The 17,723-nt window shown below is 37.9% G+C and overlaps 1 protein-coding gene across 1 annotated transcript in view; it reads left to right on the forward strand.

The window, feature by feature from the left end:
* The window catches only part of SNX3 (sorting nexin 3), a 44,343-nt gene extending 29,349 nt beyond the window's left edge, over positions 1-14,994 (forward strand). Inside the window, exons 2-4 of the mRNA XM_082633950.1 lie at positions 6,161-6,256; positions 12,738-12,862; positions 14,231-14,994. Coding sequence (XP_082490076.1) covers positions 6,161-6,256; positions 12,738-12,862; positions 14,231-14,336 — 327 coding nt within the window. The 3' untranslated portion in view covers positions 14,337-14,994. The remainder of the gene's footprint in view (positions 1-6,160; positions 6,257-12,737; positions 12,863-14,230) is intronic.
* The last annotated feature ends 2,729 nt before the right edge of the window (positions 14,995-17,723 follow it).

The raw sequence follows: 17,723 nt of genomic DNA on the forward strand, positions 1-17,723 counted from the left end.
TGCATTGGGAGCATGGAGTCTTACCCACTGGACCACTAGGGAAGTCCCTAGAGCAACTTTTCTTGAAATTAGGAGGAAAATATGAATATAAGGATGAGAAAATACTAAATCTTGCCTTTTAAGTTTCAGAAGTTTTAGTCATCTTAACCATAGTTAAGTCTGATTTACATTTAGTTTCAGAATTCAGCACTTTATTTGTCTCTGGATAAGTCAAAAGCATTTTAAATGATATCCAAAAGAAAACCTTTAAAGACTTTTTGCTATAATTTGCCTCAGTTGTCTGTCTCTTTTCCATATTCTTCAAGCAGATAAAACTTAAAACTAGCTAGAACCAACCTTTTTCTTTTTTTTTAAGGAATAACTGACATATAACATATGACTTTCAGGTGTACAACATAATGATTTGATATTTGTATACATTGTGAAATGATCACCACAATAAGTCTAGTTAATATCCAGAATCATACATAGTTACCAAAAAAATGCTTTTGTGTGTGGTGAGAATAGAACCATCTGTTTTCATGCTGCCCCTTAGTAGTACATGTAGCTAATCTGTTGAATTCATAGTAACTTCTCCGTTATACTTTTTTGATTTAAAGATATTTTCCTGTTCAGAGATGTTTGTTAACTGCTGGTGCTCACACGGAGATACCTTAGCCAGACATTCAGGCTTTTCAGTTTTAATTCCCATCATCTCCTATGGTTTAGAATATACAAGAATTACTTCCTAAATATACTTCTTCCTTCTTTGCATGTTTTCACCATTCTCAACTGTCTTCCTGTAGTATGGCTGACTCCATGTGTTAAAGGAATACTGACCAAACCAATCGTCAGTTCCTTTATGCTTTTTCCTTTTTCTTTATACAAATGGTATCATACTGTAGATAGATACTGTTTTGAAACTTATACTTTACACATCTCAGGCAGGCTGACTGATCAGTCTATGGCTGAGTTATATTTTCTAAAAGCTGTATAATAATTCATTTTATATTTGTAACAGTTTAATAAGATTTTTAGTTTTCTGGGGTTTTGTGTGTGTGGTGTTTTTTTTTGTTTTTTGCTATTATATAAACAATGCTAAAGTAAATTTCTATGCACTGATACCTTTCTGCATATGTGGAAATATTTGTAGGATTAATTCCTGGTGGAATTGTTGGCTCAAAAGATAAATGCGGGCTTCCCTGGTGGCGCAGTGGTTGAGAGTCTGCCTGCCAATGCAGGGGACCACGGGTTCGTGCCCCAGTCCAGGAAGATACCACATGCCGCAGAGCGGCTGGGCCCCTGAGCCATGGCCACTGAGCCTGCGCGTCCGGAACCTGTGCTCCACAACGGGGGAGAGGCCACAACAGTGAGAGGCCTGCGTACCGCAAAAAAAAAAAAAAGATAAATGCATTGGGGCTTCCCTGGTGGCGCAGTGGTTGAGAATCCGCCTGCCAATGCAGGGGACACGGGTTCGAACCCTGGTTCAGGAAGATCCCACATGCCGTGGAGCAACTAAGCCCATGCGCCACAACTACTGAGCCCATGTGACACAACTACTGAAGCCTGCACGCCTAGAGCCCGTGCTCCACAAGAGAAGCCACTGCAATGAGAAGCCCACACACCACAACAAAGAGTAGCCTCTGCCCGACGCAACTAGAGAAAGCCCACGTGCAGCAACAAAGACCCAACGCAGCCAAAAATAAATAAATAAATTGAAAAAAATTTTAATTAAACTAAGAAAAAAAGATAAATGCATTTAAAAGAGTGATAGATATCACCAAAACACCCTCCTTAAAGGTTGTACCAGTTTTCACTATTATCAGCAAGTTTTTTAGATGCCTATCTATCTTCACCATCACTGGGTATTAAAATTTAATACCTGCCTGTCTGACAAATGAAAATGGGATCTTACTGTTTTGACTGGCATTTCTTGTGTGAGTGAAGTTGAACATTATTGACATAATTTTTGTGTGTTCTGCCTGTTCTGTTTGTCAGGTTATTCATCTTTATCTTTCATTAGTTTTTAAGTTCTTTACATTTTAATTAAATTATTTCTTTGTTTTTTATTGCATATATTTGTCTACAGTTTTTTGTGGTCTTTCAACTTTTTGTTTATGGTGTATGGTATTTTTTTGTGTGTGTGTGGTATGCGGGCCTCTCACTGCTGTGGCCTCTCCCGTTGCGGAGCACAGGCTCCGGACGTGCAGGCTCAGCGGCCATGGCTCACGGGCCCAGCCGCTCCGCGGCATGTGGGATCTTCCCAGACTGGGGCACGAACCCATGTCCCCTGCATCGGCAGGCGGACTCTCAACCATTGCGCCACCAGGGAAGCCCAGGTGTATGGTATTTTTAACCATGGAAATTTAACTTTTCATATGCTTATCTTGTAACCTAACGTTATAATATAGCTTCATAAGAGCCGGGACTGCATCTTACTCATTGTTATATTCCTCATCTTATCTAGCACTATGCCCTTTTATAGATGCTCTTAAACTGTAGTAATAGTTGCATCCTCCCAAAACTGTAGGGGAAACAAATTATCCTTACTCTTTTCTCTTTAGAAAACCAAAATAGAATATTTTATAAGGGTTAAATAAGTTGAAAGTGACCGATCATGAGAGTTTGAAATCAACAGGGATAGTCCAGTGGCTTAAACAAAAAACATCAGCATCTTTCATTTGTATTTTGATCAAGTTGAATTGCAAGTCCTTGTGATGATCAGGGAGAAGTTAACAGGCACACTTACCACTCTAAAAATAATGGGCAAATAATACTAAGAATTACTTGATGTGACTTTATCAAAACTCTAAACAAACACACGAAAGGATGCTCAACATCACTAATCATTAGAGAAATGCAAATCGAAACCACAATGAGATATCACCTCACACCGGTTAGAATAGCCATCATCAAAAAATCTACAAACAATAAATGCTGGAGAGGATGTGGAGAAAAGGGAACCCTCTTGCACTCTTGGTGGGAATGTAAATTGATACAGCCACTATGGAGAACAGTATGGAGGTTCCTTAAAAAACTAAAAATAGAATAACCATATGACCCAGCAATCCCACTACTGGGCATATACCCTGAGAAAACCATAATTCAAAAAGAGACATGTACCACAATGTTCATTGCAGCTCTGTTTACAGTAGCCAGGACATGGAAGCAACCTAAGTGTCCATCGACAGATGAATGGATAAAGAAGATGTGGCACATATATACAATGGAATATTACTCAGCCATAAAAAGGAACGAAACTGTGTTATTTGTAGTGAAGTGGATGGACCTAGAGACTGTCATACAGAGTGAAGTAAGTCAGAAAGAGAAAAACAAATACCGTATGCTAACACATATATATGGAATCTTAAAAAAAAAAAAGGTTCTAAAGAACCTAGTGGCAGGACAGGAATAAAGACGCAGACATAGAGAATGGACTTGAGGACACGGGGAAGGGGAAGCTGGGATGAAGTGAGAGAGTGGCCTGGACATATATATACTACCAAATGTAAAATAGATAGCTAGTGGGAAGCAGCTGCATAGCACAGGGAGATCAGCTCGGTGCTTTGCGTCCACCTAGAGGGGTGGGATAGGGAGGGCGGGAGGGAGACATAAGAGGGAGGGGATATGGGGATGTATGTATATGTATAGCTGATTATCACTTTGTTATACAGCAGAAACTAACACACCATTGTAAAGCAATTATACTCCAATAAAGATGTTTAAAAAACACAAAAAACTCTAAATCGGTCCTCATATAAAGAGAAATTATAACCAGCTGAGAAAACCATGAAATTTTCTTAAGCTAACCATGATCCTTTTTTAATGTATAATCTATCAAACTCTTAGCTAATCATAGAAAGGAATGGACTTTTTCTCCCTCCCACTATCCGTCTATTAAAGTGAATCAGATATAATCATGCTTGTGTCAAAAGTTCAAAAGGGAAAATGGAGGTAAAATGAGCTGAATTGGCATTCTTCCCTCAACATTGTACCTGTAAGCTTGATATGTTGTTTCAGAGATTAACTTTATAGACTTCCGTACCCATAAGTATGAAAATTCTTAGGGAACTCTTTTCACAAGCTTGATCTTAACATATTGAATAAAGAGAGCAGCTAATCCCTTTTGTAAAGTAATTTGAGAGGAGGGAATTCAAAATGTAAAGTCTCACCTGCAGAAAACACTCAATTCTGTAAAGCCCTTTCTATCTTTAGACACTTACAAAGACTTAATATTTTAATGCGGAAGGGTGAACTTGGTTTAAAAGCGAATGGGTGAAATTAGAGAGAAATAATCCAGTGCTTTCTTTCTGGGAATTATCATCCTGCTCTCCAGGGGACCTAATTTTATTCCCTGTGGGGAGTGAGAATACCCCTCTGTACAGCAAGCCAGAATCTCTAAATATAAGCTTGACTTTTAGTATAATAAGGGTCTTGTTAGGTGCAATTTTGCTCTTAGTCATTAATACAATGAACAAATGTTGTGGTTACCTGGGAAAGAAAATTCAAGTGCTTTTAAACCTCTTGTGAGATTTGGTTTCATGCTTGAAAACTATACAGTGTTATGCCCAATAGCATCTGTAGAAGATTCCAAGCTATAAGGTATACTACATAGAGAAGTTAATACACATTGGAAAAAATTGAAACCACTGCAAAATGGGTTTAAGGTCCTGAATAAAAAGCTTTTCTTTTGCTGAATGACACTTACTAGTGGCATTAAGTTTAACAAATGATTGGAATTTTCTTAGGGGTGAATTTTACATGATGATGATGTCCCTGTAAGAAGCCAGTCTTTCCTTCTGGTGACACTTTTTCTTTTCAGCTTTAAAACAGTTTGTCATTCTACAAGTGCAAAGACTGAATAAAGGACAAAATGTAATCTGAGAGTATATAGTATTAAATAGCATTTTCAGTATGGTATGGCATTAATTGTGTTAGGTCATTTCTGTCCCTACCAACTTTGTGATATTATGTGCATTTTAAAATCTATTCTTGATTATAAAATTGTAGTGGTATACAGCTTCTGCTAATAGCCCTCAGTCGTAAACCATTTTAAATTGTATTTGGTAGTATATTTTCTCTTTAGGATCAGTAAATGATAATAGAAATCTTTCTTATTACTTTAAGTTTAGAATTTGACCAAAGTAGTCTTTGCATTCTTTATTTTAAAGAATAGTCTTCCATTCCAATGTAACCTCAAGGTACTGGGCATTATGTTTTCAGTTCCTAAACTTGCCCTCAGCCTGTAAGCTCTGGACAGATGGACCTTATGTGTAGGACTCCTAATTTCCTATTGGTGGTAAGAGTGCATTGCACTCTTTCCCTGATGTTTTCTCGCATTTTTAAGAAGACTATTAAGAATAATTCTGTATTCTTTTCTTTCACTATGAAACATCTAATTTAGTCATAATAACAAAATATTTTGTATTTCATTTCAAAGTAGTTAAGGTCTGTTTCCCCTATGAGCATTGTATACTAAACTGTATAGCAATCAGAGCTAGCTTCATCTCACTCCTGACATTTTTTACAGCTTACTGAAATAGAAAAACTGACCTATATTTATGTAACTGACCTCAGGCAGAATGACATCCAAAAGCGTATGTACAAACGTGCATTTTAAAAGTTGTATTCTACTAGAGAATGGACTTGAGGATATGGGGAGGGGGAAGGGGAAGCTGTGACAAAGCGAGAGAGAGGCATGGACATATATACACTACCAAACGTAAGGTAGATAGCTAGTGGGAAGCAGCCGCATAGCACAGGGAGATCAGCTCGGTGCTTTGTGACTGCCTGGAGGGGTGGGATAGGGAGGGTGGGAGGGAGACGCAAGAGGCAGGGGATATGGGAACATATGTATATGTATAACTGACTCACTTTGTTATAAAGCAGAAACTAACACACCATTGTTAAGCAATTATACTCCAATAAAGATGTAAAAAAATAAATAAATAAAAATTGTATTCTAGAATAAATAACATACTTTTTAACAGCCATGTAAAAAATGTACTTTTTTACATTTAAAGGTAAAATGTCATCTTTAATAACTTTATGATTTTCTTATATTAACATAACTAGGCTTGCCATGTTATCAATTTGACAAACAGGTCCTCCCCCAACCCCCCACTTTTTTGAAGTCCCTGTAACATGCTTCAACTTAGAAGTGATTTTCTGTTTGTTTCAGACAAATCTGCCTATTTTCAAGCTGAAGGAATCTACCGTTAGAAGAAGATACAGTGACTTTGAATGGCTGCGAAGTGAATTAGAAAGAGAGAGCAAGGTAAGAATTATTTGTAATGTGACTGTAAAACAAAACATTCCAAATTTTAATGTTTAAGACTTCTCAGGAGAATTATCTTGAATAAAGTGAGTAAAAGCAAACATTTCTTTTTTTTTTTTTTTCAAATAGTTCAATTTCATTTTACTTCATAGGAGATGGGGGAAGTGTGCAGTTTTTCCTTAGAACTCTTCCTTCTCATGTCTACTTCAGTGGCCCGGTTGAGGCCTTTGTTGACTCACACTGAGATAACTCTTCTTAGAACTTTCTTGCTATTGCTTCCTTCCTTTCCGTGATCTTCCTGTCCCACCTTCCTCTCCTCCCCTTGCTAAGTTTCTTTTATTCAGTACATCTCCTATATCAGTGTATTTCCAATTTTTTTTTTTTACTGACTCCATACTTTTTTTTTTATCATCACACATTTACATATAACAGAAGTTTCATAAACCAGTACTTACCTTACTCTGTGTGACAGGTACTGATATTCCTCAGATTAGCTTTTTAAATGATGGCCATGATCTACTGTTGGGCTGCTACCTGTCATATATCCTGGTAATAATTGTCTTCTCTTAGAAGAAATTAGGTGGCTTTGGCTGCAAAATAGAGAGAACAAGGTCTCATTCTAATGTCTCTTATTTCAGCCCTGTATCAGAATGACATATATGGCATGGAGTCATGAAAAGTACACTCAGAATAAAGAAAAGTTATCTTGTGACTAGAGTGTAGTAGGATAAGAAGTGGGTATGGTAGGAGCCCTGAAGTAGGTTAAGACTAACTCGTTCTTGCTTCTGAAGCGTACTGAGGTAGAAAAGGAAGGAAAACGTCCTTAACCAGAAAAATGTGGCTGGATACAAGAGCAACATATACAAATCATAGCATTCCATCAAAAATGGAAAAACAGTTTTACTCAAAAGAATATCATTGAAAGATCAAAAGAAGACCTTAATAAACAGAAATATTACATCCCTGGTTTGGAATATTCACTTTTGAAGATTCATTTACTCTATAAACATTTGAGAGCTCATTCTGTGTGTTCTGTCAGTTGCAGATAGAACTGAACAAATGAAGGGTCTCTACTTTTATGGCACTTTATTGGGTAAGTTGGGGTAGTGGTGAAGGGAGACCAGAAAAAGATGGTAAGATATATAATATGTCAGATGGCAATATGCTCTAAAAAACAAAATTAAACTAAGGGAAATAGGGAGTGCCAGGAGAGCTACTGTCGTATAGGATAGTCAAGGGAAGGCCTCTCTTAGAGGTGGCATTTTAGCAGTAGACCTGACAGAAATAAGGCAGTATCTCCTAACTTATTTATAAATTTGTAAAATTCTAATACAAATCTTAATGGAGTTCTTTATAAACCTGCAGATTTATATAGAGCTTTAGAATCAGGGAAAGCTCAAGAGTGGCCAAAAGTTATTTTTACCAATAATTTAGCACCTGCAGACATCAGAGCATATGTTAAGACTATAGTAATTAAAACAATGTAGTATTGCTTTAGGTATGGACAAATAGATTAGCAGAATGTCAGAGAATTTAGAAGCTGACCACGTGTTTACTGGAAATTTAGTTCATAACAAAAATAACATTGTCAGTTTGTGCAGAAAGGAATTTATATTCAGTAAATGGGGTTGAAACATTCGGCTATTTGGGAATAAAGATTTTTTTTTTAATAATTTTTTTTTAACAAACTCTTTTTATTTGTTTGTTTGTTTGTTTATTTATGGCTGTGTTGGCCCTTCGTTTCTGTGCAAGGGCTTTCTCTAGTTGTGGCAAGTGGGGGCCACTCCTCATCGCGGTACGCGGGCCTCTCGCTATCGCGGCCTCTCTTGTTGCGGAGCACAGGCTCCAGCCGCGCAGGCTCAGTAATTGTGGCTCACGGGGCTAGTTGCTCCGCGGCATGTGGGATCTTCCCAGACCAGGGCTCGAACCCGTGTCCCCTGCATTGGCAGGCAGATCCTCAACCACTGCGCCACCAGGGAAGCCCGGGAATAAAGATTTATAACTCACTGTATATAAATTACAGATGGTTTGAAGATCTAAATGTACAAAACAAGTAAGGAAAGTTTTGGGTAACAAAGAAATTTTTTATGACCATAGGGAGAAGTGTCTTTTTTTACCCCACCTTTATTGAGATAGAATTGACAAATAACATTAAGTTATATAACACAATGATTTGATATATGTATATATTGTGAAATGATTACCATAATAAAATTAGTTAATACATCTGTCACTTCACATAGGGGTTTTTGTTTGTTTTGTTTTATTGTTAGTGGTAGTAACATTCAATATCTGTTTCTCGTAGCAACTTTTAAGAGTACAATACAATCCTGTTAACTATAGTTACCATGCTATACATTAGATTCCAGAACCTACTCATCTTTTAACTGAAAGGTTGTACCATTTGACCAATGTCTCCCCATTTCCCCCACCCCTCAACCCATCTACTACTCTCTGTTTCTGTGAGTTCAGCTCTTTTAGATTCCACATATAAGTGAGATCATACAGTATTTGTCTTTTTCTGTCTGATTATGGGAAGAAGTGTCTTGATAGGCTTTTGGCTTTGCTTAACATAGCACCTGGCACACTGGAGTGTTTAATACGCATTTCATGAATGTGTACATCACTTTTTTTTATGACAGCTTTATTGAAAGAATTCACATGCCATACAATTCACCAATTTAAAGTGTACAATTCAGTGGTTCTTACTATATTCACAAAGTTGTGCAACCATTACTATAGTCAGTTTTAGAACATTGTAATCACTCCGTAAGAGAAACCCCATACCCGTTAGTAATCACTACCAATTTCTCCTCACCCAGCCCTAAACAACCACTAATCTTCTTTCTCTATGGATTTGCCTGTTCTGGGCATTTCATATAAATAGAAGCATAAAATGTGTAGTCGTTTGTGTCTGGTTTCTTTAACTGGCTTCTTTCACTGAGCATGTTTTCTAGGTTCATCCTATTGTATTGTTAATCACTACTTCATTTCTTTTTATTTCCCCCAAATATTCTTTTGTATGGATAAACCACATTTTATTTATCCATTTATCATTGGCAGACATTTGGGTCATTCCTGCTTTTTGACTATTGAGAATAATGCTGCTGTGGGACTTCCCTGGTGGTCCAGTGGTTAAGACTATGCTCCCAATGCAGGGGGCCCGGATTCAATCCCTGGTCAGGGAACTAGGTCCCGCATGCCGCAACTAAGACCCACGCAGTCAAATAAATAAATATTTAAAAAAATAATAATAATGCTGCTGTGAACATTCATGTACAGGTTTTTGTATGGACATAATGTGTTTGTATCTCTTGGGTATATACCTAAGAATGGATTTACAGCCATATGATAACTCTGTTTAATCTTTTGAGGAACTCCCAGACTATTTTTTCCAGAACAGCTATACCATTTTTACATTTCCACCAACAATGTATAAAGGTTCCACATTTTTCCACATCCTCACCAACATTTAATATTATCTGATTTCTTTATTATAGCTTTCTTAGCGTGTGTGAGGTGGTATCTCGTGGTTTTCATTTTCCTGATGGCTAATAATGTTGATCATCTTTTCATGTACTTATCAGCCATTTACATATCTTCTGTGAAGAAATTTTTTTTCAGATCCTTTGCCCATTTAATTGAGTTTCTTTTATTATTAGTTATATATAGAATATACTAAAAAACCAAAAAACCTCTTACAAGTCCCTTATCAGATTTACAGTTTGCAAAAATCTTCTCCCATTCTGTGGATTGTTTTCACTTGACGTTGTCCTTTGACGCACAGTACTTCACTTTTAACATTAGACCAGATAATTATTTGGGGCATTTAAGCTGTGTGAAAGTTGTACTTACATTAGTATTGCTAAGAACAATTAATCAAATTGTTTTATTTATATATTAGTACTTTTAATTAAGATCTGTTGTACTAGACTAGAAAGTAGATGACATTTATTGTATTTACTGGTCATTATGGTTCAATCTTTTAGCTTTTTTTATTTCAGTGTGCTTTCACTATATTATGCTGACCAGATATCCTTCTGTCCACTTCTTGCCCCACATACACACACATATCATCAGACTCATTACTTTTAAATTGGTGTAAGAATTCTAAGTAGATCTTTTCAGGCTGCTTAAGGAAAAATAATTTGATGTTGAAGATCTTTGGGATCTTAGCTGGACAAACCACTCATAATTTTTGTAGGTGATTAATCCTGTTGCCTACAACCTTACCATCCATTTCAATGAGTATTTTGAGTATTAGTAAGAACGTATCTCTGTGGATGATAATACATAGTAATCTTTAATCTTAAATTTCATGCTAAATTCTACCCTGAATTAATGGTGGTCATTTCTTTAACACACTGGTTCTATATTCCTTTTTTTTATAATAGCTTTATAAATACAGATGTTTTTCCCTGCCCATCATATAAACTATTCTTCTGGAGCTCAGCTAGTGGTCATGATCCCTGTTTTTTTTGTTTTGTTTTGTTTTTTGCGGTATGCGGGCCTCTCACTGTTGTGGCCTCTCCCGTTGCAGAGCTCAGGCTCCAGACACGCAGGCTCAGTGGCCATGACTCACGGGCCCAGCCGCTCCGCGGCATGTGGGATCTTCCCAGACCGGGGCATGAACCCATGTCCCCTGCATCGGCAGGCGGACTCTCAACCACTGCACCACCAGGGAAGCCTGATCCCTGTTTTGTTTTGTTTTTTTGCGGTACACGGGCCTCTCACTGTTGTGGCCTCTCCTGTTGTGAAGCACAGGCTCCGGACGTGCAGGCTCAGCAGCCATGGCTCACGGGCCCAGCCGCTCCGCGGTATGTGGGATCTTCCCGGATCGGGGCTCGAACCCGTGTCCCCTGCAACGGCAGGCAGACTCTCAACCACTGCGCCACCGGGAAGCCCCCGATCCCTATTTTTTAATTGTAAGTTCCCTGCAGGTTTTAACTCTTCAACTTGACAAATGCTAATATAGGAGAGAGATTTAAGAATGTTAAAGCAAACTTATGAAGACAAATCTTTAGATGTCTTAATCATTGGGTATCTGGGGAGAGTAGATCTAGGAAGGAATTACAAAGTTTATGTTGGGCATTGGTTTTGTGTTTTTTTGCTCTTTGTTTTTTGCTGATCTGTAAGAAGTTGTATGATCTTTCCCTTTTTTACCTTGTTGAATTATCGTTTTAGGATAGAAACTCTGCATCAAGGGTTTTAGGTTTTACCTCTTAGAATATGTATAATTTTATTACTGGTGTTTACTATTTATATTTCTCCTTGTTTGACTTGTTTGCCCACACCTTTTCTCTGTTTTAACATGAGATAAGGATTCACCTAAGTGGTTAGTCATTTAACAGACATTTGAGCTTCTGTTGTATGCCCAGCTTTTCTTAAAATAACCATAAAAAGCCTGAGACAAGGGTCCTTGATTTGAAAGCATTAATAGGGTAGATTGGTGGTTCTCCACCAGGGGCAGTTTTGTTCCCCAGGAGACATTTGACAGTGTCTGGAGACCACTGTTATTGTCACAACTGTGGGGTGCCTACTGGCGGCGTCTAGTGGGTAGAGGCCTGGGATGCTGTTGAATAGGTATTCTATGGTGTACAAGAAACCCCTCCCCGCTGTACATTATCTAGTTCAAAATGTTAATAGTGCCATGGTTGAGAAATCCTGAGATAGAGAACCCAACTAACCTGTGAAATAAATAGCTAGGTGCTATATAATTCAAACAAATATTTGAGCTCCAGATAATTCCCAGAAGAGGGAGATCAGTCATAAATTGTCCCTAGAGGAAAGTTAGGCTTTGACAGGGAAAATTTGGGATGTTCCTCTAGTGTGGGAAGGAAGAAATGACAGGTCTTTGGGGAAAGATAGGATAATGGGTTTGGGAGAAAGTTGACGTGCTTCTTAGCCTAGGAAATGGAAGAGTGGCAACAAGTAGAGTTGATTATTTTGTCATCACCTCAAACACAGGTAGGAAAGATTATATGCAGATGGTAGGAGGTGGAAGAAATTTACCACAGAATTCTTAGCTGCCCATGCCAGAAAGAACAATGTTAGTATTTTACTTCTTCATTTAATTGAGTTGAGTTTGATCTCTTCAGTTACCATTGTAATAAAGCATTGTCTTCCCCAAGTGACATCTAAACTGTCTGAGGGGCATGGTAGCCTTTACTTCAGTATTGATTATTCACTTTGTATACTTGTGCTTTGATAAGTCCAGGAAAAATGAAAATTAAGCTGTGGGCCCTGCCATTGAGGAGCTTTGGTCTGATGGACTATTCTGGCATTTTGGTTATCTTGCCTCCAAAACACTGAATCATTTTTCAGTGTATTTTTATTGATTCCCTTTTACTGTATATTTAAACTAGTTTAACAATGGGATGGTTCTCATAGTGAAGATATACTTTGTCTTCGTGTTATGCTCTATAAATTTTCCCAACTCAGCCAGCATGTTCAAGAACTTTCTTTCCTTATCTTGTTTTAGGTTGTAGTTCCCCCACTCCCTGGGAAAGCATTTTTGCGTCAGCTTCCTTTTAGAGGAGATGATGGAATATTTGATGACAATTTTATTGAAGAAAGGAAGCAAGGGCTGGAGCAGTTTATAAACAAGTAAGTGCTTTCTGTTCTTAGGGTCTAAGAGTGAATAGTGTTCTGAGATGTCTTTAGGTGACTGCTGTTTATTAATTTAGATATTAGACTAAACTGGTGCTTTTTCTTTTTGGTCATTTCCTAACTTTTTGTATCATTTAAACAAAGTGAAAATATATAACAAGTTGAATACCGTGATAAATATTAACACACTTGAGTGAGTAATACGAGTATCTTTGTGTTGACCTAAGTTTTATATTTGTTTTTCTTGGTTAATTTATGCAAATTACATTTAAAATTACAGCATTTAAAAAATAGTTTTATTTATGATTCTTTCTGATTTAAGGTATGTTCTAGCATGAACAGTAAAACTTCAATACACTTGCAATCATTTTGTTTGATTGCAGATGGAAGTATCATCAGCATGTCTTGTGTAAAGGTGCACATTTAAAATTTTTGTGGCAAAATATATTCTTTTGAAAATGTAAGGAGACTGTATCATTTATCTTTTACTTTAGAAACTTAATAAACTCAAACTCTAGCTTTTAATTTTATTCCTATTTGAAATATAGCCTCTTTTTTTTTTTTTTTTTTTGGAAGAGTTATGCCTGGGAAGGGCTCACTATAATTGTGCATTTGCCCTTAAGTTTGACCAAATAAAGTCAACTCCTAGAGAATACGGTTGTGTGAGCTTATTTATTAGCAATACTTTAATTTTTATCTAGTAATTTGAAGATCTGTGAGTGGTAAACAGAGGGAAAGTTATACAAAGCCCTTAACTTCTAGTTATCTGAGAGCACACAACCTTCATTGTCTTCTTATGAACATACTTTCCTTTTGGAGAAGGCAGTGCTAGCTTGCATGTTTTTAAATTCTGAAATAAAGTCTGGTTGCCCAGTCTGATCTTGTGTTTAGTCTGATGGAAACGTTTAAAAGCAAGCAAAAAACAAAAACAAAAAAACCTGAACATTTGTGCCTATTTCTTAGTATTTTGGGGCTTTTATTGAACTTCAGTGTATTTCTAACTATAATCCTATATCTTTTCCTTCTTTAAAATGGATTCTTAGAATCAATGACATTGTTTCACTTTTAACATTAAAGTTCATTTAGGTTTCTTACGAATATACCAACTAATATGTAAAGAAGTTAATTGGGTACATACGCCAGAGGCAGTGCAAAACTAGTGATTAAATGTTTTCTAAATTACCCTTATGAACTGAAGGAAAGAAAATATACTGTTAGTTGATAGACCATAGCTTTATGGGCAGTCCAGAATAACACTTACTATTACTAAGTTGTTTGTGCTTCCTAACCTTAAAATGTATATGTTTGGTCCCCCTCCACCACTTTTATAAAATACTGGACTGAATTTGTATCTTTTATTCCTAGGGTCGCTGGTCATCCTCTGGCACAGAATGAACGTTGTCTTCATATGTTTTTACAGGATGAAATTATAGATAAAAGCTATACTCCATCTAAAATAAGACATGCCTGAAATTTGGCAAGAAGCAAGAAAAACTTTCCATGACTATTAATGATTCATATGCACCAGTGAAGAAGTTCTAACTAACTTTAGCATGCTGCACAAAAACTGGTATAATATGCCTTCAGTATACTAACACTCATAATGCTCAGTTTTGTTCTGTTTTGTTTTGGCAGTTTACAAGAAGTTAATTTGCTTTCGTGAAAAAAATCCCTCATTCCAGCCTTTCTATATAAATAGTTCTTTCTTGCTGTTTTAATGTGTGGTACACACTCTAGCTTCACAAACCTGTTACTCTAGTATAACTTGCAGTGTCCTAACTAAAGTTACTCATTTGGTCTTACCTGCAGTTTTTGTGTCATGTTTGCTTCTTGAATCTGATTAATAGAATTTTTCTCTTATCCCCTTTTTAATATGTGGTGTCACTTGACCTAATTTATGTGTGGAAGCACTACACATTGGTTTCCAGTACCCGACACGTAAGATACACACTTGTGTGCAGAAAGTATCTCCCTTCAGGCTTAGGCTTGTAATCCCCTTCACATGGAAGATCAGTGAGGGAAATCTTTATATTCTGTATAAAAACAAAATCAAATTTATATACTAAAATCATTTGTCTAAAAATTTAAGTTGTTTTCAAATAAAAATAAAAATGCATTTCTGATATGCACCGATTGTGTTGCTCCTGGCTTTTCTTTTCTCCCTTCAGAAGACTTTCCTACTTAACTCACTTGTTGAGAGGGATTATTTACTAATTATATACTTCTCATTCCTGTAACTCCATTCCTCTTTAAGCAGTGGTGATATCAAATATGCTACTACCCTTTGAATGGGGCTATTTTCTTTTACACAACAAAAAAAGTGATGTACTAGGAAAAGCATTCCTTAAAGCTTACTGAGTTGTTATGAAGCACTTTGTGTATTTGGAAAATGCTCTATAATCTCAAGTCATTCTTTTCAAAAGGCCTTTTAAAATAAGTCAATAGCATGCCCCCTATTTTTCAGAAGAATTTTTTCCCTAGCTCATCTGAGTGACTTGTTTAAACAAACTTAGCAAGGGTGTAATAACCGTTTTCTTAGTCAGCAGGTTCATGCTTTCTCTTTAGTTTGGTTTAGGATAGTGGCACGCTTTCTTCTCTTTAACCAAGGGAGAAGGGCAGTGTTCTAGCTGACTTGTATTATTGATAAGAAACCAGCAAATGCATGACTCCTTGCTGCCTAACTTGTGTTGCGGCCAGACCTTTACAGCCAGAATGTGGTCTCCGATTTGAATCTGCACAACATCTGGCGGTTTGGGGACCCGTTGTGACCTAGAGTTAAACTCCAAGGTAAGGAAAGTTTGCCCTTGCACTCCAGAAGTGTCTCATGTAGAGACAGGTCAGTCCGTTTGAGAGGAAATCAGCTTAGGCCTTGACCAAACTACGATGTCGCCCAAGCAGATGGATATCATAGGAAGAAGTCAGAGCTGCTCTGTAATATCTTTTGTTGCTTAAATATGCCACAGTTCTATAAAAGTACAGAGCTAAACAACTGTGAATTGTGTTTCAGTGAGCTAGAGCAGTCAAATCAAAGGTTGTCAGTTTTTGGTATGCAGAACAGAGTAATGGTAGTTCTGCTAAACTCAATAATTCCTCTAAAGCATACATGATTTTGCCTCCTGGGGAACATCTGGCAATGTCGCAAGACTTTTTTTTTTTTTTTTTTTTTTTACTTTTGACTGTGTTGGGTCTCTGTTGCTGCACGCAGGGTTTCTCTAGTTGTGGTGAACGGGGGCTATTCTTCGTTGCGGTGCGCAGGCTTCTCACTGCAGTGGCTCCTCTTGTTGTGGAGCACGGGCTCTAGGCGCACGGGCTTCAGTAGTTGTGGCACATGGGCTCAGTAGTTGTGGCGCGCGGGCTCAGTTGCTCTGCGGCATGTGGGATCTTCCCGGACCAGGGCTCGAACCCGTGTCCCCTGCATTGGCAGGTGGATTCTTAACCACTGCGCCAGCAGGGAAGCCCCTCGCAAGACATTTTTGGTTATCACAACTGGGGGATGCTACTGGAATCTAGTGGGCAGAAGGTTAAAGATGCTGCTAAACTGCCTACACTGTACTCGGGACCATCTCCCACAACAGAAAAATGTCAACAGTGCCAAGGTTTCTACTCACTGTGGAATTCTTTTGCTTTTGATCATTTATAGACAAGGGAATAGTGTGGCTTAGGATGGGTTGTACTGGCCTGCTTACTTTTAGTCTTTACAATTTCCTAAGGGCAGGCCTGCTTTTAGAAACTTGAAGGTTTCAAGTTAGATGAAAGGTGGTTTATTCTAGGTAACATGTTTTTACCTAATGTAGGAGGTACTCCTCAGTGTTGTCTCTTAGAGAACTGAAACCACCACCACCACTGTATTAAAACGACACCTTTAACCCTGTGAAGTAAAAATGCAGGCGCTGTTAACTCTAATGATATAGGAGGAAGTTCCAGAAGCCCTTAAAAGTCTTCCTAAAAGAATAGAAGTTAAATTGGCAGTGAGTTATGCAGCAAGAGTCTCAGGCTCCGGGTCCTCTCAGTAAGTTATCACCTTGTCCCAACTCCTGCAAGACGTAAAGGGTCAACAGCAGTGGTGCCTTTAGTAATTTATAGTTGTTGAGGACCAAATGTAAAATCCACAGAACAGCAGTGCCTGAGACATGTAAAGAATTAATGATAGCTATCCAATGGCAGTGGGAATCACAGATGGGGCAGTAGCAGCAGCAAATGGTACCACTAAGCCCATGGCAGTTCCTGGATAGGTTTATCTGGTATTTGGTTTCCTGCTCAGTGGTTCTGCCGTCATGACCCTCAGTAGTCATGATGACCTCTGGGCTGGACATGAGGGAGCATCTCCTTTTTATTATATCCTGCATCTTTTTAACTCAGCCCTCTTGTTAAGGGCCACTCCTGTTGCTTCAGCTTGCTTTGCCTGTTTTGGGTGAATATAGCCAATGAAAGGAGGAGGCTGTTGGCCTCTAAGCCTTTACAGATAAAATTTGTTTGAGGTATGGATGAACAGGTAGCTTAGCACACTGCCTGGTTTATAGGTTAACTGCTCCGTAAGTGCTAGCTGTGATTATTACAATATGAAAGTGTTTGGACTGGGAAACAAGTTAGAAACTGTTTTAGGAGGATGGAGTATGTTTTCCTTGATAGTTCCTTTGTGATCTCTGTCACAGAACTTCCCTATGAAGTAAATAATATTATCCTTTACAGATGAGAAGACTGAAGCTCTGCAAGCTTAAGTAATATGCCCAAGGTTACCTAGGATGTGATGGCTCTGGATTTAGACTGGAAGGATGTCTGCCTCTAAAAGCCATACCTTGGTTCACTTCCTTCTTGTGGACCAGGCCTGTGACTTGGCACCTACCCAGCCCTTAATGCT

This window comes from Mesoplodon mirus (genome assembly GCF_964341445.2).
Source record: "Mesoplodon mirus genome assembly, chromosome: 10".
NCBI classification, from domain to species: domain Eukaryota; kingdom Metazoa; phylum Chordata; class Mammalia; order Artiodactyla; family Ziphiidae; genus Mesoplodon; species Mesoplodon mirus.